General features: G+C 31.9%; 2 protein-coding genes across 4 annotated transcripts; one reads left to right on the forward strand and one right to left on the reverse strand.

Moving 5' to 3' along the window:
• Positions 1 to 4,185: 4,185 nt before the first annotated feature.
• LOC133183504 (transcription intermediary factor 1-beta-like) lies at positions 4,186 to 5,779 on the forward strand. Its single transcript, XM_061318457.1, has 2 exons — positions 4,186 to 5,234; positions 5,731 to 5,779. The coding sequence occupies exons 1-2, from the start codon at positions 4,192 to 4,194 to the stop codon at positions 5,777 to 5,779; spliced, it is 1,092 nt and encodes a 363-aa protein (XP_061174441.1). The 5' UTR covers positions 4,186 to 4,191.
• A 7-nt stretch (positions 5,780 to 5,786) lies between these two features.
• On the reverse strand, positions 5,787 to 21,563 carry LOC133183503 (embryonic protein UVS.2-like). 3 transcript variants are annotated; one of them, XM_061318456.1, is made up of 10 exons: positions 21,472 to 21,563; positions 13,980 to 14,059; positions 13,231 to 13,333; positions 12,771 to 12,883; positions 10,021 to 10,185; positions 9,660 to 9,750; positions 9,446 to 9,564; positions 9,113 to 9,313; positions 8,954 to 8,971; positions 5,787 to 6,088 (listed from the first exon to the last, which is right to left on the reverse strand). In XM_061318456.1, the coding sequence occupies exons 2-10, from the start codon at positions 14,050 to 14,052 to the stop codon at positions 5,787 to 5,789; spliced, it is 1,185 nt and encodes a 394-aa protein (XP_061174440.1). In that variant the 5' UTR covers positions 14,053 to 14,059; positions 21,472 to 21,563. The 3 variants fall into 3 exon arrangements, with proteins under 3 accessions (XP_061174440.1, XP_061174438.1, XP_061174439.1); XM_061318454.1 differs by lacking the exon at positions 21,472 to 21,563 and having other exon boundaries at positions 13,980 to 14,143; XM_061318455.1 differs by lacking the exons at positions 8,954 to 8,971; positions 21,472 to 21,563 and having other exon boundaries at positions 13,980 to 14,143.
• Positions 21,564 to 23,483: the final 1,920 nt, after the last annotated feature.

Genomic DNA, 23,483 nt, shown 5'->3' on the forward strand with positions numbered 1-23,483 from the left:
TCTAAGGACTTTTTCCATATATATATATATATATATATATATATATATATATATATATATATATATATATATATATATATATATATAAAAACATAGCAACGTGTTTTTTTACGTTGTAAAAATAATATATTATTACTTTCATTGTAGTGTGTAAAAATTGTTGATTTATACACATGTATATACTTGAATGTACATTCTTTAAACTTTATTTATTTTTTATTTTATTCATAAATACATTTTTAAAGTGTTGTTCTTTAAATGAAAAAGAAATGCTGTGATTGTTCTAGATCTGAATATAAAGCTTGCTCTGCTGTCTTATATATTTAAGAAATAAACAACGATGTTAAAAAGTTCTCTGGGAAATGAACTTGGTTGGTCACGTGATCAAATCCTGTGAAGCCCGAAGGGCTTCTCAGAAGATTTGATCACGTGCCAACCAAGTTCATTTCCCAGTGAACTTTTTAACATTGTTGTTTATTACTTTTATTCACATTTGAGACGAATAATCTGAAAAGAACTGCATTTATTACTCGAACGGCCCACCGTATTGCTATGTTGTGATGCGCAATGACCTAGAAGCTGTTTGGTCTTGATAGTTCGCCTCGCTCCAACATTCGAATACTTACATTGATGTTCAGCGGTCCCGTTCAGGAAATATCTGTTCATAATGAAAAAACCATGATCGCTACTGTGAATAATCTCACTATTATTGTATGAGTTCTTAATATATGAAGTCAAAAGCGGTGGTATCATCTTCAGTTTACATACCTTCAAAGGAATTTCGGGTTAAAAAGGTAAGCGTGATTTTAGGCTAATTAAAAACGTTCTTCACACCGTAGAAAGAACTAATGATCATTTGTTGAACAAAAAACATATATGTTTCAATAATTTTATCTTTTTCATCGCTTTAACGGCTTAGAAGTTCCGAAACTAGTGTCACCGTGAAAGAAATATGTAAACAAGATATCATCTCGCTGTGTGATTCGGTCACGCCATGACCTCTGACCCCCTAATAAGTTCATTTAAGAAATAAACAACAATGTTAAAAAGTTCTCTGGGAAATGAACTTGGTTGGTCACGTGATCAAATCCTGTGAAGCCCGAAGGGCTTCTCAGAAGATTTGATCACGTACCAACCAAGTTCATTTCCCAGTGAACTTTTTAACATTGTTGTTTATTACTTTTATTTACATTTGAGACGAATATTCTGAATAGGACTGCATTTATTACACGAACGGCCCGCCGTATTGCTATGTTGTGACGCGCAATGACCTAGAAGTTGTTTGGTCTTGAGAGTTCGCCTTGCTCCAACATTTGAATACTTACATTGATGTTTAGCAGTCCAGTTCAGGAAATATCTGTTCATAATGAAAAAACAATGATCGCTACTGGGAATTATCTTACTATTATTGTACGAGTTCTTTATATATAAAGTCAAAAGCGGTGCTATCGTCTTCAGTTTACATACCTTCAAAGGAATTTCGGGTTAAAGAGGTAAGCGTGATTTTAGGCTAATTAGAAACATTCTTCACACCGAAGAAAGATCTAACGATCATTTGTTGAACGAAAAAAAAAATATATGTGTCAATAATTTTATCTTTTTCATCGCTTTGACGGTTCAGAAGTTCCGAAACCAGTGTCACTGTGACAGAAATATGTAGACAAGATATCGTCTCGCTGTGTGATTCGGTCACGCCATGACCTCTGACCCCCTAATAAGTTCATACAGAATTGAACATATTTTCTCTTCTATAGGTTCATCTAAGAAAAATATTTGCAAATGTAAATAAACAGAATTGAACATATTTTCTCTTCAATCGGTTCATCTAAGAAAAATATTTGCAAATGTAAATATTTACATTTGCAAATGTTTTCCCTATAACACTATTGAAAGCAACGCGCATCTATATCCGTATAAACACAGGTTCCTCGCGTCATAAACGTTCGACGTAATTTCTCAGCTCTTCGGGCTTTATGGAATTTGATCTCGTGACCAACCCGTATTTATATCCCGATAGATGTTTAAAAATGATACCTTATTTCTTAAATATAAGTGTATAAATGTAAATATTATTGCTCGCATTAAGCTTAAGTTAATAAATGATTTTTGAAAAAAAATCTTAGTATTTCTAAATTCATTTCTTTAGAATTTTTTTTATTATATTAAGAACAACAAATAAAAACTGGAAGAATAAAAGAAATCATGGTTTTTTTTTCCAGAGATTGCGTTTTCTCACCAGGTGTGCATGTATATAATCGTGTAGCATAATACTAAGTGCATGTATTTCTGCAGTCCAAATAATTTTACATGAGAACGATATTTATGTTAATGTTATTTTTGGAATTTTTGTCAGAGTTATCCTATTATACTTGTGGCTTGATCAACAATGTAAAGAATTCTAATGGTGAGTGAAAAGGGCTTATTTATGGTCTAAAGATTAATAAGTTCTGTGAGCATGTGTTTGTAAGTGTAAAAATAGGGAGAAGACAACATTCCAAGTCATTGTAGAAGAATCTTGTTATTTCAAGGCAAATGAATAAATTATTGATTTGCAATAAAGAAAATCAGGAAATATGTCGAGTCTTTATGTGTGGCTATTTACAAAACATGACAAAGAATGGTTGATTTAATAAAAAAATAAAAAAAGAGACATTCTTTGATAAATTTTTGTAATATCTGAAAAAAAAGTTATGTGATGAAAGAAATAAATTCTATGAATAAGTAATTTTCAATTTTTGAGATAATTTATATAACTTTTTCACATTGAATTGTAAGACTGTGATTAAATATATTTTCAAGAAGAAAAAAAATGTTCAGATAACAATAATTGAGATTACAATAATTGACAGAAATTTTAGGGTTATCTTCTAAGGGACAACATTTTTGTAACTATAAAATGTACGAGTGAATGGTTATATTGAAAATTTCGTTAAAACTTATTAGTTTTTTTTTCCTAAACCTTATTGTAGTCCAATGTAAAGTGACAATCATTTTTTTTTACACTATAGTTAATTATAGTAAACTATAGTTTACTATAGTATTTGTTAAGGTTATTTTAAATAACTTTGCAGTAAACAAACTGATCTGTACATTCATTACCAAGTTGGACTGACACAGACATAAAACTATATTTCTATTTGATACGAGTTAATATAATACAAGCTTAAGCGAACCTTAGGTCGACATAAGTTAGAAAGAGTTCTTTGATACTTACAATTTAGAATATGAGGAAATGTTGCGCTGGTAAATTGTTTTGTAATTTTTTAAATTGAAATATTTTTTTTTAGTTTCTTATGTTTTTGATTTCAAAAGTGTTAGGTGATCAAACAAGAAAAGAAATTATCCATTCGTATTTTTCATGGTGTGACAAGAAATGAAACGTTTGTCCATTGTAAAATTATAGTCAGGACAATAATATTATATGTACATTCACTGTTAATCCCTGTGACTTTAACATTCTCGACTGTCCATGGGTCAGGGTCCTGGAATTGACCATGGATCAGGATTCTAGAACTGACCATAAGTCAGGATCCTGGAACTGACCATAAGTCAGGATCCTGGAACTGACCATGGGTCAGGATTCTGGAACTGACCATGGATCAGGATCCTGGAACTGACCATGGGTCAGGATCTTGGAACTGACTATGGGTAAGGATCTTGGAACTAACCATGGGTCAGGGTCCTGGAACGCCCTCTGATCAAAACTTCCCCTATCACAAATATAACTTTTTACCTTTTCTTTATAACTAACACAGAATAATCGGACATAGTCTAATTATCGTTTTGATCATTACTTCTTTTGTTTCAAGCTTGAGCTTCTAATGTTTTTCTTTCTAAATGCAACCAATCATGTTAACCTTCCCGATGGCTTATGATATTAGGTAAGGTCAGGTCAGGACACGTTCTATGGAAATAACTACCGTGGTGACAAATATAAATTCCCCATGTTATGAGCAATGGTAAAGTGGACAAAGAGACAGATATAAAATTTTTAAAAAATATATCGACCAGCACTATGAACCGAGTGATAATAATATATTTACATATTGCTATCTCCATATTTGCCGCCATACATTTTCTGACAGGACTTCTATGTTAAAGGTGATAAGATAACAGAAAGTCAACGTGTCATTGAGAAGCACTCTAATTTTCAAAGTAATATTGTTAAAGAAAAGAACAATTGACTTGAAGATGGCCAGTGAATTCACTCTCTGTCCAGCTTGTGGAAAACTCTTCGTGGATCCTGTTACCTTGAACTGTTTTCATACTTTCTGTTTGAAATGCATGACAAACACTAAAGGAAAATACATTTGCTCTCTGTGTGACAAAGAGCAAAGTCAAGAAGGACAAAATTGCTTCAAAAAAGACAATTTTATGGAAACATTTTGTGACGTCATTAGGATGGAAAGAAAGCTCAGTGACGTATGTTTTTCTTGTAGCGAATCAAGTGCTGTGAATTACTGTTTTAACTGTCAGAAATCCTATTGTGTAGATTGTTCTAAGCAACATCAATTAGAATGTAATAATACACATAAAATCTTACCATTTACTTCTGTTCTCGAATGTGGATTTGATAGAAGGAAATCTCAGCCGGATTCATGTGGAATTCATCATTTGGATGTTTCACAATTTTGTATGACATGTAAGAAACTCGTATGTGGGGATTGTGTGATCTCGGGTCACAAAGGACATTGGTGTCTTCCTACCCAGAAAGCTCTGACACAGTGTGCTACTGACATAAAGAGAACAGCAAAATCCTTGAAGAATTTCCATCAACAGATTCACAAACAAACAATGCTTGTGTTGGAGTATTTATCACTAGAAGAAAAAAGAATTGAAATTGAAATTAAGCTTATGTTTGAAAGTATACGAAAAGTGTTAGACGAAAGAGAAAAACTATTAATCGAGAACATTAAACTTGTATTTGACAAGGAGAAGAAAATTTTAGAAGAGCAAGAAAAAACTTCTTCCAAAATGTGTTCCTCCGCATCCGCTGCAAGTTCGAAGCTAACATTCATTAACAAGTATGGCACTGCCACAGAGATGTTGTCCTATCACTCCAAGGTCAAAGACAGTGAACTATCGACATACATCGAGTCCAATGTGCAACTACTCCCAAAAGCTGTCGTGTATCAATCATCCTCATTGATGTCTGAAATTGACACTCTTCTTGAAAGATTGAATTGCGCCATCTCTTACCAGAGAGGAGACTATGTGAAGCGATTATTGAACAGGTAACAAGTCTCACGCCTTCCATAAATCAATCCATCAAAATCATGAATGATGATGAATCAATTCTAATACACTGAAAAGCATTCATTAATAAAAGTGTGAAGATCTGTTTAATTCATAAAAATCTTTATTTCATTTTTTCCATATGGTTTGTACTCTAATGGATATCATCATGATAAGTTCAATATGCAAATAGACATTAAAACATTTACAAGAAAGACAATAATACTAGCTACATGTATTTGTATCATTCAAATATGATGTCGTTTAACAACAGCTAATCATGTATTGCATCAATCCCGTATTATTATGGTTCACAGTAATTTTTAAACAGTTCATGACTTGTATGATCTTCAAGTTCATCAATCCGTTTGATATCTCTCCTCTTTCGTACTTGTGATTTTATTTGGCTTTGAAAGACCCTGGTGGGTCTGGCACAACCCTGCTGATTGCCAGAAGAATATACACATAAAGTGACTCCTGGTTTTTCTTTTACAGTTGCAGTGACCGGCTTAAGGACACTTGCTCAAACAAGGGAGACGGATAATGATTTGTCAAGGCAGAAATCCGTTTAATTTTCCGTCAACCAGGCTGGATCGCCTGCTTGTGCTTAATGGTCGTCGGATAAATCCATTTCTTGAGTGTGTGACTGATTCAGTAGAGTTTATGGATCCATTGACAGACGGAGTTCGCATGCTATGTGGACCACCATTCATCGGCTCCACTGTCTTTACTCTGGGAGAGACTATTTTTGGTGAACGACATTTGGATTTGAAAAGAGTTATTATAAACACAATCAGAAAGGCTCCTGTAGCACCGCAAGCGCATCCAATCCCAATTCCCAGCATTAAACGATCTGTAAATTTCAAAAAAAAGTTAAGTTTCTTATTAATGTGCTTTTAATTGTCCATTATTATAGTTTTAAAATAGTTATATTGATCTATTCAGATTAAAAAAAAAAACAAGTACTCAACTTGCAAAAATAAGGACCAGGTCCTGGATGTTGAACCTTTCATACAGTGTAGACAAAAACAATTATAATTCAAGCATTAGGATTTTTCCTTATTTAAAAATTCAAGACTCCGGTACATTTTAAACTTGATGAAATTTGATTTAAGCTTTACGTGTGTCAAAATCGACAATTGAGAAATTTGATTATCATGCTTTAGAGTTTAGACCAACGGCACTTAAAGTAATGCTTTGATTTACATTGTAATTGATCTCCTTGTTTGCTAGTTTTGTATTATTTAAGAATTTTTAATATATATTATGTTGTAGAATACAAAATGAAAATAAATGCAATCAAATTTAAAACTATTATTTATTGAACCTTCAGGCACGTTGTATCGATGGGAAGCCCCCACCCCCACCCCCTTTTGCCGGAAGAAAAAATTTCAACTTTTGAAAATGTTTATTGAAGGCTGGTTACCCCCCCCCCCTCTTTTTGTTGCAGTAAAGTCAAATCAGGGTAATGTATTGATAAAAATTGAAATCTGATAGTGAAAAAAGTTAGAACCTTATAATTAAAAACCAGAAGTCTCTGACGAGACTGTAGCTCTACTGGTTTGTACTTATAACGAAGGAAGATAAAAGTAGCACTTGGACTTGAAACTTTGCAACAGCAATAAATAGAATAATGATCCTTGGTTTAGTCTCTTTTTGTGGCAAGATTTATTGCAATCAGACTAAAACTGTAGGAGGAGTAGACTTTTGAAAGAATTTTACAGATATTGCAATTTTAGTACCATGGCAACATCATTCAACAAAATCAAAAAAAAAAAACAATAAAGTCAATTATGTATCTTAGTGTAGTCTATCTGTGTGCCAAGTTATACTGAAATTAGATCAAAACTGTAGGAAGAGTAGCATTTTGAAAGTATTTCCCAGAAATTTCTATTTTTAGTAACCATGGCAACACCGTTCATCGAAATCAAAAACCAATAGATAGAATTATGTATCTTAGTGTAGTCTACTTATGTGCCAAGTAACATTGAAATCAGACCAAAACTGTGGGAAAAGTAGCAGCATTTTGAAAGTATCTCAAGGAAATTTCTATTTTTAGTAACCATGGCAACACCATTCATCGAAATCGAAAAAAAAACCGATGTACAGAATTATGTATCTTAGTGTAGTCTACTTGTGTGCTAAGTTATACTGAAATCAGACCAAAACTGTGGGAAGCATTTTGAAAGTATTACAGAGAAATTTCTATTTTTAGTAACCATGGCAACACCGTTCATCAGAATTAAAAATCGATAAAGAGAATTATGTATCTTAGTGTAGTCTACTTATGTGCCAAGTTACATTGAAATCAGACCAAAACTGTAGGAGGAGTAGCGTTTTGAAAAATTGTTTACAGACGGACGGACAGACAGACAGCTTGACAGACGGACGGACGACGGACACCTTACTATCGCATAAGCTCTTCTGGTCTCTGACCAGTAGAGATAAAAAATCAAAACCATCTTTTAAAAATTTTTTAAAAGTGTCAAAAGAAGCACGAATAAGATGCGATTTTAACAAAAATTAAATATGGGTATGTTTTTACTGCTTTACTTCCGTTGACATTCTGTTTGATTTTAATTTCTGTTTCTTTTATCTACTTACATTTTTTGCATTTTTCTTTTCTTTTTTTTTGCTATCTTCTGTATTTTTTTTATGCAGTGAGAACCAGGACTTAAAAAATGAGTACATAGTCTGAATAACGCTAGCTAATAAGTGTTGTATCTGAAGCCAATGTCGAAAACCCAAACTCAATCTCATAAACACAACATAAATGTCGAAAACAAACCCGACTCCAAATGCAAAACAGCAAACAACATGACCCCCCCCCCCCCCTTCCCAAAACTTAGTTCTACAAAAGTACTGTCCTTTGCAAACGTTTTTGAAAGAGCCATCTTTAAACGTTGTGATGAGCACCACCAAGCTTAAGAATGCCCAGCGCCAAGCATAAGGATTCGTAAATTTAACGAAATGTCGATGTATCTTATTCCTACATTGATTAAGGTAATCAGACAAAAATCAAATTCTAAATCTGTGAACTTGTTTCGTATGTATTACGTCAAACAATTCAATTCTTGGTGTTGATAAACTACAGAAATTGAAGCCAACTTTCAGGATTGGGAATTCCAGATCTAGCTTTATATCGGTGCAAGAGTCCCATAATTCGTCCCGTAAACGTCAAATACTACACACTAAGGTTTAAATCATGACTCATTATATGAATGAACTTTGGAAACTCTGAATAAATCGGTTTACAGACTTCAGACACGTAGTAATGTAGTACAACAAGGAGAAAACGGTGTGATTATAGCTAGTGAGTATTACCCTAATTACAACCATAAGTTTAATCTAATAAAGTAGATTAATACTTGACAGCTTACCACTAACAGTGTTTACTTAATCCTTTATACTGTATTAATCTCTCTATTTATAGCTAGTGTGAATCTTTTTTAAAATGGTTTTGTAATACTCAGTACATGGCATCGAAGTAAAGAATGGTAAACTTTCTATCTAAAATTGTTAGCACTACCATCTACATTATAATCTAATTAAACATACTTTACAATGCAAAATGTAAATTTCATTATCAAGTGCTCTATTCTTAAGCATGCTGTGAATGTAGACGAAAGCTGGTTTGCTAAAGTGACGTACGCTCTATAATTCACAGTAGTTTAAACTCTATTTTTCTAAAATACTCATATATGTAAAAATTTCTTACCAATGTCATTTTCAATATCTAAAATGTTAGGCAAAGAAGTTAGTCAAGCCGCAGTCCCTGATATTGTGAAAAAAGATACCATTGCCATGTTGTGAGATGATTGATAAAGATTAAATTAAAAAGTTGACAAAAAATCTAAAGTTAGTTTAAGAGTATTACCTTCTGATGACGTCACAGGATTGGATGATACCACCTCCACAACATGAGTGTATTTGATTAGAAATCCTGTGTAACTAACGGATCCGTCTGACTTAAACTTGAGGAGAAAACTAGTTCCATTACTGACGTAAGCACCTGTCACACCATTTGGATATCGGGAGCAAACGGCGGCTAGTTTTGTATTTTCACAAACATAATCACCTGATAATGAAAAAATTTAAGATACCTCAAATAAACAGTTTTCTTAGATTAAATACCATTACGAAATTAGGAACACCTAAATATTATGTACAAATTATTTTAATATGAGTTTCACCTTGATGTTTTGCTTACCATCATAGATCTCCAGTGAATCGAAAGCACAGTTGGTTGATGTTTCCACATCGCTGTATATGATTTCAACCTTAACTGTCCCTGCGGAAACAGTTAACACCCATCGACAGTTGGAACTCCTAGGATTAGAAATAATTCAACACGATCAGGACTACAATCTGCATTTGTCTCTTTACCTTTATTTTAAATGATACTGTTATCAAAATTAGCTTACACGTCATAAAGACCTGGAAAACTTGGTGATGTCAAATATTGTGGCGTTGTAGTTGGTGTAAGAGTCTGTTCCGCTGTACAACCTGTTCCAGCTATTAAATAACGTGAAAGTTAGACATCCACTTTTGTTTCTTTTATAATCATACTGAACTTCGAAGACATTTTTTCAAAGACGCTTATGAATATTTATTGCTTGGCACATTCTATCAATTATTCATTCCTATAATTCCGATCATTTCCCATCCTTGGTGGTTAAGAACAAAAAAACCAAACAAATACATGTTTGACGACTTTGAGCAATCTTATGTTCCAAATAAACAGAATTAAATACCAATATTACAAGTTTCTTATGTTATATTTACATAAATCCGCTGCAGAGAAATATGCAGCCTCGAATCCAACCGACTGATTAACAGCATCTGTTGTAAATCTCAGTGTCATATATTGTGAAGATGACGTCACTATTTTGTCGGAGGCACCAGTTCCACATATGTTTGATTTCAGTGATGTTCCCGAAACGCTATTTCCTATTTAAAATGAAAGAAGTAAAAGTCATTAATGTCATCATTAAACTAACATCCCCCAGTTTCTTTACTGATGACATCACAGTGATTAATGATTTGAGATGTAAAAATATGCTCTAATTATTGGTTTGTCAAAATACGACCCAACAATATACAGTTATTGACTGAGTATGAGGGCAACATATGATTCGTTGGACCTGAAGGTGAAAATGTTGCCCGAGGCCGCAGGGCAACACTTTCACCTTCAGGTTCAACAGATCGTACATTACCCGAATCCCAGTCTATAACTGTTTTGTTATACCCTTCACTTCAGATAGAACAATTAAGATGAACAGATTTAATCAATATATAATCAATTGCTTTCTTTGGAAAATTTTGGCTTGATCAATAAAGATAAAATAATAGGAAAGAATGAAAAAATCAAAAATAAAATTATTATATCACAAAAATTATCTATCTCACAAAACATACTCTTTCATATAGCAAACGACAACTCCCGCAGCTCTAAACTTCGGCTATTTCCGTGTCACCGATATTGTACGACGATTAATTTCTTGTGACGTAGCAGTGACGTTGCGGTCTAACAATTCTTATGATGGACTGGCAGACCGGTCAACATCAAGATTGTTAGACCGATGCAATAAACATTTCTTCTGTTGTTCTGTTATAACAATAGATTGTATTTGCAAACAAGGTCATTATAACGACCATAGAATTTGCTGACTTTAAATGACATAATTGAAAACCCTGCAACATCAACCTATTTGTTAGTGGCCGGCATCAATTTAAAATTTGATCGTTCTCAGAATATGCTCTTGCGTGCGAATCAGTTGAGAGACAAAGCACCATATGCAGGTGAAAGTGGAATAATATTACATAAATATTATAGTGAAAATTGAAGATGGAAAACCTAAGTCATTCCGCTTTTCGTATAGTTCTTAGCTGACCGTTGTCGTCTATGGTCAGTTAAATGTCCAAGTATAAAATAGATGTGGCAGACTCTGTAGTGTCTTTTTCGAGTTCACCGGGATATTTCAAGGTGACATATAGATAAAAATAAGTACTGTTAATTCATAAATCGTCTTCGATATATCGAAATATTAACTGAATGCCAAACCAAAAGTTTTTTTTTTCTCGTGCATGTTATTTAAAATAAATTCTGCTTAAGGATAAAGAATTAAAAAAAAAAGGTTGCAGTATCAGTGCTCATCGGAATTCCAGCAAACATTCTGTAAGACTTGGTATCTCGTCTCCAAAGACAACTTAGATATTGTCAATGTGGGGACTCCAGCATCTTTTGAATATCAACTTCAGAGTACTTGTGAGTAGAATCATTTTAAGGATTTTTAACAAAGTACATGTAACTTTGTAGATGACCAATAACAAGATATGAAACTTTTATTTATCATGAGGAACGATGGTATAAAGCGTTGAAAAGTCACACGTTTTGGAGTTATTGATTTTTGGAGAATTTTGTGATCTTAATATAAGGATATAGCTCCTTTTTGTTTAAATTCCACGTGCAATGAATCACAGGTGTACATACAACTTTAAATATATATTTTTAACAATTAAAATGCTCAGCCTATTTTTTAAATGCAAAAATAATCACCAAGTAATTAATTAGTTTCTTCACATCTTAATGTGTTCCTTTATCTCTCCTGTATTTGTATTCGACATATCAATTTTTGTTTCATATTAGAAAATTAATAATTATCTTTACATTTGTATTGTGTATATTGTAATTCTTTTAGCACGGAATGAATATCAGTGCATTTATGTTAATAGGACGCTTGAAACCTCCAGTAAATCTTATTCAAAATGTAGGGCAGTGTGCTATTCCTGTCTGCATGGATCTTTTTAGCACATTGTGTGAATATTTTTACTAAAACAAGACTCTAATCTTATCTAAATGAATTACATTCTTATAAAGTAGTAGTCATGATTAATAAGCTTTGGAAAACTAAATCATGCAAGCAAATGGAAAAGAAAATGACAAAAACTATGTTATCAAAGTATTCAAAAACTTTATTTGGAAGTCGTTGTCCAGGATGTGTCTTTATTTTGCCTTCACATTTATTCTAAATAAGGATTATAGATGTCCAAAATGTTTGTCTCTTTCAATTAAAAATTCGAAAATAAAAAAAAAAAAATAGTAGCAAAAACTTTTCATGAGTAACTATAGATTAAGGCATCTTTTTTCATGCATAACTTTTTCTCAAGAATCCGAACGTAAACGTATTTTTTTTCTAAATTAAGAGCATATTAAGTAAATATTTTTAATTAAAGAGTCAATTAAGTCTTTCACTCAAATACGTATTACTCTAGATCTATGTAAACTTTGTAAATGTAAATAAAAACAATCAACATCGTAAAACATAAATATACCGTAAATTTACGTCGTTAAAATTATTTAGCATTGAGAAATACAGTCAAGAATATCGATGGCTGATATTTGCATAGCATACTCTGTCATGAATGTCTTTATCATGATTAGCCTATATTAACTGACAGATAACTTTAAACACTGCTGTCAGATTGACTGTCAGTCCTAGAATTAGAAAATATTGCCCTGCCTAAATACTTACCGTCGTAAATATTGATGCTGTCCCCGCTGCATGCTACGTTATAATTCGTTAGATACAGTACGACTTTGTAATTTGAAGCTCCACTATCAATGATCCATAAACAGTCTAGATTACTAGAATTAGAAAATACAAATTAATTAGAAATAAAGGAGACGCACTTCAAGATTTCTAGGCTGAAAAAAAGAACTTCAAGGTGGGCCCGAAATTTCATTTCTTTTTAAAATTGTTTGTTTCATTTTTGTTGCTTGATTTTTTGTGGTTTTGTCAAACTGTTAGGATATTACGTCGTTTTGTTTGTTTATTCTTTACATTTATTTCATATACATAATACATGTACATAGGCATGTACTAATCCATATAGAGATCAGTCTGTTTTATTTTGCGTCAAAAAATGTCTCTAACAAAGAGTACTTTTCGCTTTTATTAAAAAGTAAGTTATCCTAAAACACTGTACACCTACCTGCTGTACGTTCCAGCACCACTGTTATAACCTGTCGATGTAAAGTACTGGATACTTTGGCTAGCACTCAGTGATAGTGAGGAACCGCTACATTGAGAGAACACTGTAAAAGACGTATACGTGCCACATGATCAAATTCGTTTAAGGAGAATAGTAATGATTAAAGTGTTCATTTAAATTTGTAAAGTAATATGCATACTAACTAATGTACACTTAATTAAACATGATGAGTGTTTTACTGATTTGCAAGCAGGATGTTAAAAATCAGGTTATGCGTGTCTTTAGCTTTTGTAAAAATATTACTTCCTTTCAAAACCTGTTTTCATTTATATTGTAGTTTGGTGTATAAATATTATCTGTACTGACGGTTTTCTGTATGTCATGTGAGGTTTTAATTTCATACATATTATTTCTATTAGTTATTTTGAAATAAAAAAAATATCTACATGGCTATAATTCTTAGAATTTTGTTTTATTATGCATTGTATTTCTAGATATACATTCTTTCTTGATTGCGTGTCTAGAAAAGTGACTCTATGTGCTAGTATCTGCTGAGATGATTGCGTGCATTATATTTATCCTCTATCGAGTCCGACTCTAAAACTGTCTGTATACTAGTATTCCTGTTCCTGTGCCGAAAAAGTAAAAGCCGATATGCACGTGTGCCGTGATGCACGTTGATGCAAAAACTCGGTTCTCCATGGACTAAAAGCGTATATTTCATATTACTAACATTTATCTATCCTTACCATGACCAATGAGATTCAGGAGAATTATGCCAACGATTGTTTCACATTTGCTGTTTTGGAGGCGAAAGGACATCTGTGATCTTAAAATATAACAAAGACAATTATGATTGTGTTGTGCAATGTAGAACATTGAATTACAAGTGTAAAAATATAAGAACAATTGTTACATTACTACATTCTTCATTTTAACCCTAACAAACATTCATTCATGCATCAAGTTACAAGATTCTTTGATGTGTTCGTCAGTACTTGAACTTTTCAAACTTTCAATCTATTTCTTTCTATGAGCAGCAAAGTTGTAAATCAATAGCAGAAGATACATAAGTTTTCACAAGAAAAGTTAAAACGTCATATACGTTTACATGTATACGTGTGTGCTCTCTGATTTGATGTCTCATCTTACACAATCTCTTTTTTCGTTATCATTTCTTTACAAAAATGAAACCATAGTACATCTTAGAAACATAAATTTAAATGACGAAAGCTAGAAAGCTGTCAGTATCTTAATTGTTCATCTATGATTTACATATATACAATTAAATGTATGATACATGTCCTTCTATCTTCATATCTTGATAAATAATCTTTGAAACCATCTACAAAACTAAAGAAGACATGCTCTAGAGTTTGAGGTTCAATCAAATTTCCACGAATATTTCACCATAAAGATTCAATCACTATCAGCTCTATCACAAACAGGCTCTAACATTAACGAAATTCATGAGGTTTTTACCAATATCACAAGATATTGGAACTCAAGGCTTTCTTACTAATAAAAATAATCAAGAAACTGGACAAGAAATTAATTCAAAAGAAGAAATGCCAAATTGAGAGAAAGTTCTTTAGATGAGAGAACTTCGAAGAACTTATGTCTGATTCTTTTGACTTTTTGTCAATAAATATGTTCAATTCAATTCAATTCAATTTAAGTCTTCGAATATAAACATTACCCTTGTCAGCACCCACCCTTGTAGTTCTAACCAACCAATGAATGTCCTATCCAAAGTAAAGCTGAGTAAGGGCATGTGCTTTGTATACGTGAGATAATCAACATTTGATTATCATTTAAAATTGAAAATACTTATTTCTATAGCCATCAAGGACCAAGACTAAAATTTTAATGGTGCTATATACTTATAACAGAAGTATAATCCTGCTTTCAGGAATATGGATAAAATCAACCACAATTCAATCTCTTGTCGTTATTGGCATGACCGTTTAACGACTTCGTTAGTGTTCTTTGCTTTCCAATACCCATGCTTTTCTGTGTTGACGTACTGAACATTTCTTAGGAGTAACAAATTATCGAGAGCTTTTTTATGCTAGATGCAAAATTTACAGTCGTAAGTACATATACAAAAATTTATGTATACTTTGTAAGAGTGTAACATGCAAAGTAGAGAGAATCAATCAAATATGACAAGGTTACGGGGTTTAAACCCCAGTGAACCAACCACAGAACAAAAACTCTGTTATGAGTCATTCTTGACTTTCTTAGCGGACAAGTTCAAACTGTGAGTGTGATGCTGACTATAGCAACTTCACATTTTACAGAAGTTTCACGTACGCGCAGTTATTCTTACCTACATTATAATTCTGGTAATTAACCTGGGCGACTTCGTTGTGACAGGGCCGTGGTGTGTGTAGAATTATTATTAGTCACACCGTGACATGCTCCATAATAAATCTATTAGATTTGTTGGGGGCAAGGACCCAAGTAATGCACAAAGGCAAGTGACAGCTTACGAGCTCCCTGTGATCTGATCCTGATTTCTTTTCTTTGATTTAGAACTGTTACAAAAGCATGCACTTGAACTCGTAGCATTTCAGAAATGATCATGCCTTGCAAGAAAGTAAACTCAGTGATGTAAATAAAGATTTAAAAACAACAGTAATTCATTACTTGTCTTGTTATCAAAAAAACGTTAAGTCTGACAACAAATCGTAACTTTTTATTTAATCAATCTAATAAAAACAGAAATGCAAAAACATATTCAAAAATGTTTGCACTTTTACCAGTATCCAAAGCAAACAGTGATGCTGAAGAATTGCTACTTATGTCTCATGACTTGTTTATATATATATATATATATATATATATATATATATATATATATATATATATATATATATATATATATATATATATATATATATATATATATATATATATATATATATATAGATAGATAGATAGATAGATAGATAGATAGATAGATAGATAGATAGATAGATTATTTAAAATTCTTCACATAAACGTGCAACTTCAGCAGAATGCTTCCGCTTGCGTTAATATTGTGCAACATACATTTTTTTTTCTTTTCTTTCTTTTTTTTAATATCTAATAAACAATCATCAACAAAAATTCGAACAGATATAGGAGCATCAATAATGAAAAAATAATATTGGGTAAACTTGGAATACTGTAAAAAAAATTATTGAATATTTTGTTTCAAATTACGCATTAAATTTTGAAGAAAATGATTTTGTAAATTACTAGTACTGAATCCACGTGATAGTGTTAAATATTCATCTTATTCCATCATTAAATATGTTATAAATATTGTATCTATCATTTATGCATTTTGTGTTGTATTGCTTTTTCTTATATCATCTTGTAAAGAGTCCCAAAGTCTCAATGGTGCTAGTGGAAAACACTATTAGTAAAACAAGAATGCGAACATTTGCTGGAGTTTCTCAAAAGATTACAATTTAAAGATAAATAAGATTCAATGATTTCATTAAGTAATTAGGGGTGGATCCATTAATAATAATAATTTTTTTTAAAAAATTTGGAATTACAAAAAAAGTTAAAAAAAAAAAAAATAATAATAATAATGAAAAAAAAATAAATAAACAAACAATATATATAATACTGAAAAAAAAAAACACTGATTTTAATTTTCAAATATTTGTAAACACGAGTATCTGAAAAGATTCAATTTAAGCAGATTTTCAACCATTCTGGCTAATAAACGACATTGGGTTTATCCTGAAATATCAAGTTTGTAGTCATATTCCTTACAAAGTGCACGGATGTTAAATTCTAATACAAGTAAAGATTTTTAATGGAAAATCAGATGATCTAATTTAATAACAAAAATATCATTACAATGGGAAAATTTGACAAAAAAGGTTAATATGAAAAAACAATCCACGACGATTCTAAGCATTGCCTATTTCAGACAAATCCAATACTTTCAAATTCTTCCAGTTTATATTATACCGAAAGGGAGACAAACCAGAATTAAGCAGACTTAATGATGAAAATACAGATGAATTGTTTAACTAGTTCTGTTCATTTGTATTATAACTGTATAAGGATGATTGAAAAATCATCTCGTCGCCAATTAATTAACACTAACTCAAGATTTTTAATTTTATACGAGTACAATAAAAAATATACATAAATAAGATTTTTTTTTTTAAATTCTTTTCCATGGCAATTAATGAAAAGATTTCTGCATACATACCGCGAGACTGGATTCATCCAAACAAATATAAATAAAATGCAGCAGTCAACATAAACCAGTGGAAAGGTAGGGATAACATATCACCCAGCATACAAAATACAAAAAGTGGAGGTTGTACATTAGAGTGTAAACTACTCAGTTCTATAAATGTTCAATAATAGAAATTCCATAAGATGAAACACATCTGGCTACCGTCCGTAAATTTGTCGAAGGACAAAGAGAAAAACAACAAGTATTTAGTTTAATTGTAGACTGATGTCAAGTGATAGGGCCTTAAAACCAAAAACCAACAAATTTACTTCAGGCTTAACGACTCTAAAGTACCAATATATGGCTACAATTGTGATTTTAAATATTATGAAGTATCTATTTTAGTGTATTAATTGAGAAACTTCAATGAAAAGTTCACGTCACAGACGAAATATTGGTCTTTGGATTTTAACGCTCTCAAGGCATTAAGAAAACAAAGTTCTGTATCAAAACTGATTTTTAAATATCGCAGCACGATTACTTTTATAACACTTTGGTTCAGGTGAGGGATGCCTCTTGAGGACAAAGATCAACATACCTGGAATTAATGCTTACCTTTGTTTGTCCCCTCGTCATGTGAACCGACGGTCTGGACAATGCATTGTTTATGTAATGAAGTGTTTCTGCGATTTATTTTCTTGTATTTTCAGATCCGTGTTTTCACTTTAATAATGACCAGTTTTAGGCGGTACAAGATGTATCTTTTTTTCTATATCAAATATGAAATAGATACCTATATCACCTATCAGGCAGATTACAACTACTTGTGCTGTTTAAATAATATAATATCAATGCGTGTCATCTCTATTTAGAATTTAAACTCAGCCCATTAATATTATTACAATTATTTAAAATACTTCCATAAAGATGACAAATTGCAAAATGTGCCAAAAGTGATGTTATAATTGCGAAAGTCTGTTTGAGGGGGATAATCTGCATTATGACATGGTCATCATTTAAAGATTTTCAATCAAGGAATTCAATTTTTAATCATTTCTAAGGAAGGTGGGATAAGATTATTATGATAGATGCAAAAGGATCTTAACGGACCTATTCAATTGCCAAACTACTAATTCAAGTTTAGATGTTTACCTTTATGCATGTAGACCACTTATTAGTCGTATCTTCCTGATTTCAGGACCAACAGAAGTAGAAATATTACAGTAATTTTTATTTTATTTTAGTGCAGCCTTGTATAAGGTTGTCCTTTTTTTCTCAATATACAATGTATCTTCAGCATGGGGAAAAGAGGAAATATATGCATTAAAAAGATTTTGTGATAATTACTTATAACAAACATAAGGCTCTTAGATCTCGAATTAAAAGCATTGACAAACATTGCAAAGCCTTGCTACACCGTACTTCTAGAAGAATTCTAAATAATTATAAACTGATGAACTTTACAGATAAAAAAAATAAGAATGAATGAATAAGATGCATTCCTTGCCTCATTTCAAATTAATGCTCTTAAAACTGATTGGATGGGCTTTACAATAAACTTAATTCACAAAAGACAAAGTCTGAATTTTCAATCGCGCGTACGATCAGCGGACTTTCTGAACATCTTACCCATGTAGTTTATATCAAGATCAACTTTAAATTTACATTTCACCATTCAAAATTAGATACAATGGAGATATGGTCACATTTACAATCAAATAATTTATTAATATTCTCTTTGCCGTGTGCCAGAGAGCCGAAAACCATCTATCCTGTATTTAATAATTCAGAGGTGAAAAAGAATTAGATAGATTACACGATCAGTTTGTACTGGTCCCAGCTGACAAAGCAGGTAACAACATTGTCTTTGTAAGGTTCATTATTTTAATTGTATTTTAGAGGAACTGGGATTCAATTCTGCAAGTGGTAATCCAACTTATAACCATAGCTCCCTTATCTAAGGAAGAGGTTCTTCAAAATCATATGTCAGTTTAAAATATTTTTAATATTCCCAACAATCAAAATGAGTTTTGAATTACAATACCTATACTTGATTCCTAAACTTCATAAAAATCATTATAAACAAAGATAACATACATGTAGCGGGTTCCAGTAAATGTTCTACAAAGCCTCTTTCTTTACTCTCACTAAAATATTAATGGCAGTGAAGGAGAAACTTCAGGAGTACAGCACAACAATATATTCGAGAAGTGGTGTAAATCAGATGTAGATACTTAAAAATTCCAAGGAATTTTTAGAAAATTAGAAATCACGAAATTTTACCAAAATCAATAACATCAAAACGTACGATTTTACAACCATTCCTTATGATAAATTAAATTCCAGGCTTTTTTTTTTTTTACATCATTGACAGTTGCTTTTTCAATACAAATGGAACTCGTAAATTTACAAAAAAAAAAAAAAAAAAAAAAAAAAAAAAAAAAAAAAAATTCCAAATGTACACACAAGTAGTCTAAAATTGACATTAAAAAGATGCTTGAGTTTCTGATTGACAATATCTATGTAGTTTTTGGAGACCAGGTCTTCCAACAATCTGTCGGAATTCCCATGTGTACCAATTGCGGCCCGTTATTAGCAGACCTATTTTGTATTCATATGAAGCAGAATTTATTCCAAATCTTATACATGAGAAGAAGAAAACACTTGTATCGACGATGTATTATCAGTTAACAACAGTACTTCCATTCATACCTCGACTCGATATAACCCATTGAGCTTGAAATAAAAGATACCACAGAGTCATGACGCACCTGTTTCATATTTGGATATTTTACTAGAAAAAGACGTTATATTAATGGCAACCTAACAACCTAGCTTTATGATAAACGTGATGACTTCAACCTTTCAATCGTCAACTAAATTCCCTTACTATACCCTTATCACCCGCATATGAAGTTTATGTCTCTCATTTGATTCGATGCGCAAGAGCATGCTCTACGTACGAACAATTTCTAAAACGAGGCAAGTTTCTGACAAACAAGTTGATGAAACAAGAATATCAACAGTCTTGTTTAAAGTCATCAAGTTCTATGATCGATACAATGACCTTGTCAGCAAATACAATCTATCATTAAGTCAAATGCTGACTGACGTTTTTCATACTAATTGTTAAGCCTTTCTTACACACTGAATTGTCTACGGAATCTTCCTTTTTTTCCGATCATGACAAGGAGCACACGGCGGGTGTGACCGGTCGGCAGGGAATGATCACTCCTCCATGGCACCTGATCCCACCTCTGATGTTTTAGAGGTACGTTTTTGCTTTGCTCCTGATTAGTATTGTTTGAATATACTTTTGAGCTCGAATACTGTTTTTTATCTCCATATTTACTTAAACTTATATATAACAGTGTATCTCTCAACGTTTGTCAAAAAATGGTTTGACCAAAGTTTCCAAAAACAGAGTGTCAATTACACACAGCATGAAAGATTTACAACTTCATAAATAATGGTTTTGAATGGTTTTAAGTGAAATATATACAAACAAAATACAAATAACTGAGAAATACAAAATAGTATCAAAAACGGAATCTAGGTTATTCCTAAAATAAGCAAAATACAAAATATAGTAGGAGACGCTATAATTAACCATAGATTGATGAACTTGTGTCTTATCCTTTTGACTTTATTTTCAATAAAATGTTCAATTCATATATATAAAAACTCGTATCTTATCCTTTTGACTTTATTTCAATAAAATATGTTTAATTCATACATGTTTGAATGTTGACTGAGGTAAAATAGTTGTAAAGTTCAGGAACATGCGCTAAATCTTACATTGCTCTTGTGATCGTCTCTATCTCTTTCGACTCTTTCAAAAGTAATCAGTATAGAGACATCTATCTTCCTAATTTTAAGATTGTTCATATTAATACTTGCTTATTTAAAGGACCTACCATATGCTTTGTTTCAAATAAATTAAAAATAAATAGTTATCTTAATACTAAAGAAAGTTGCTTATTTTAATCATGCACAAACTAATGCCAAAATATGAAAATAATATATTATATGAAAAGGAAAAGTCTTACCTTTTTCAGGTGCCGGAAGAATGAGAGTCTGCGGAAATTTTTGTTTCTACCATTTAGAAAATCCTGATTTCACACCTCTTTAAAACATTTAATTAAAAACCATCCTAGGAACAGAATGTGTATTGGTGTACATGTCTACCAACAGCGGGCTCTGTGATCACGGAATTATGGCAGTAGTGACCTGCAGATTATGGATAACGGATTAAGATCTAGCTAAAAAGTAGATTAAAGACCATGTATCTAGATACGTAAACAATCAAATATGCTTGAACGTGTTTAATTTTCGAACAAGAAAAGTAAGAAAAAGAATCACTCGCATAATTGAGTCTTCCTAGTCGACAATTTTGTTTAAGTTATTTTTCTAACAAAATAATAAATTTAAAACCTAAATACATTCTTCTACAGCGATGCATTCTTTTTAAGCTCAATTAATGGTGGGCAAAGTGTTTTTTGTTAAAGGTTGAAAAATTCCTGTAATGCGCTTGTAAAGATCTCTAAACAATGTAAGAATCTGTCTGACATGGTCATCAACAATCCAAAAATCGACCATCTTCGCCACATAACAAAAGACCCTCCCAAAAACCGCAACAGAAGGGAAAAGAGGATTGTGAAATTAGGAAACAATTCTTCTTTATGCAATGATTTTCCTAATGACTTATTTTTTGTGGAGCTCACGGCAGCTTTTCTAGGTAGAGAACTGTTGTCAATGGGGCAATGATCAGCCACTGTGAAGGTAATGATGGCCTATAAATGAAATCAATTGTTCAGTTGGCGAGGTCGTCACGAAATTGCCTGATTTCTGAAATTTAGCGATTTTTATGTCTGTCATTTAATGTTTGCATTGCCTGGCATAGTTTTCGTTCATCATGGGTGTTCGGTATCCATTACTTTTGAATGTTTAAAAAATATACATATTGTAGTTTTAATTTGATTTGAAAATTACATAATCAGTGTCTAATGATGGCTTTTGAAGAATGAAAGAATAGAGCTGCGATACCCATCTAGGAAAGGGTCATACCAAGTGAAAGAATTCTAAAGTAAGATTGCAGTCAAAGAAATTTTTTTGATATTTGGTACATGTATGTCAACTAAACATGGTTAGATTTAACTCCGTAACACTGTAACAAATTTAGAAACCATGCATTAAGAAAAGTTTGAATAATATAACAAAAAGAAAAGTATGCAACAGGTTATGCCCATTTAATGCACACACACAGAGAAAGAACTTAATATTTGGTGCATCGTTTAGTTTTAGTTTCATTTAACAGATCATTTGAGTTGAACACTTTCTACTGTTCTCTACATTGCATAAATAGGTTACTTTTAATGATTTAATAAAATGCAGAGGTTAAAATTTTGATTTCTTTTCTTTTAATACGTCTGTAATACATGCACTGTCTCGGGAATGGATGGGTGTTAACTTTTTACGTGAAATTTTCAGTATTTGGGGATATTCAAAAAAAAAATTATCGTGATTTCTTATATATTTAATTAATTTATCTCACGACTTACTGTTAATTGCTACCGTTTAATTAATAAACAGAGGTATTGTTGATAAAATTAGAACTGCTTTGTCACTTTTATAAATAGATTTAAACTCTTGTCAAATATGATAGATTATAGGAGATAATGAAATTTAGGAATAAATAATTAATAATTCTGATTTACATTATGCTGAAAAATATTAATTCTGAAAAGGCGTTCTCGTTTAAAAAAGAATCCTACTGTATGTATTTCACATTCAGCTGAATAAAAGTAATGCAAAAAGTAACAAACTCGTGTGAAAAATGCACTGCATTGGTGTTCTGCATGGTTTTAATGTTACGCGATGTGTTTTGCTTTAGTAAATTTTCATTTAGATGCGGGTTGCCCCCCCCCCTCCCTTCTTTTCTTTTTGTAGCTGTAAGGTCTAGCACTGGCAAATTCAAGGATTTGAAAAAAAATGTACCAAACAGAAAGAGAAAGCCCCCCCCCCCCTCCAATAGGATTTTCGAGTTTGGACAGTTACACAG

The sequence above is a fragment of the Saccostrea echinata genome, unplaced genomic scaffold, assembly GCF_033153115.1.
Source record: "Saccostrea echinata isolate AGI-Se365-2 ecotype Australia unplaced genomic scaffold, CSIRO_AGI_Sech_v1 ptg000009l, whole genome shotgun sequence".
Taxonomy (NCBI): Eukaryota; Metazoa; Mollusca; class Bivalvia; order Ostreida; family Ostreidae; genus Saccostrea; species Saccostrea echinata.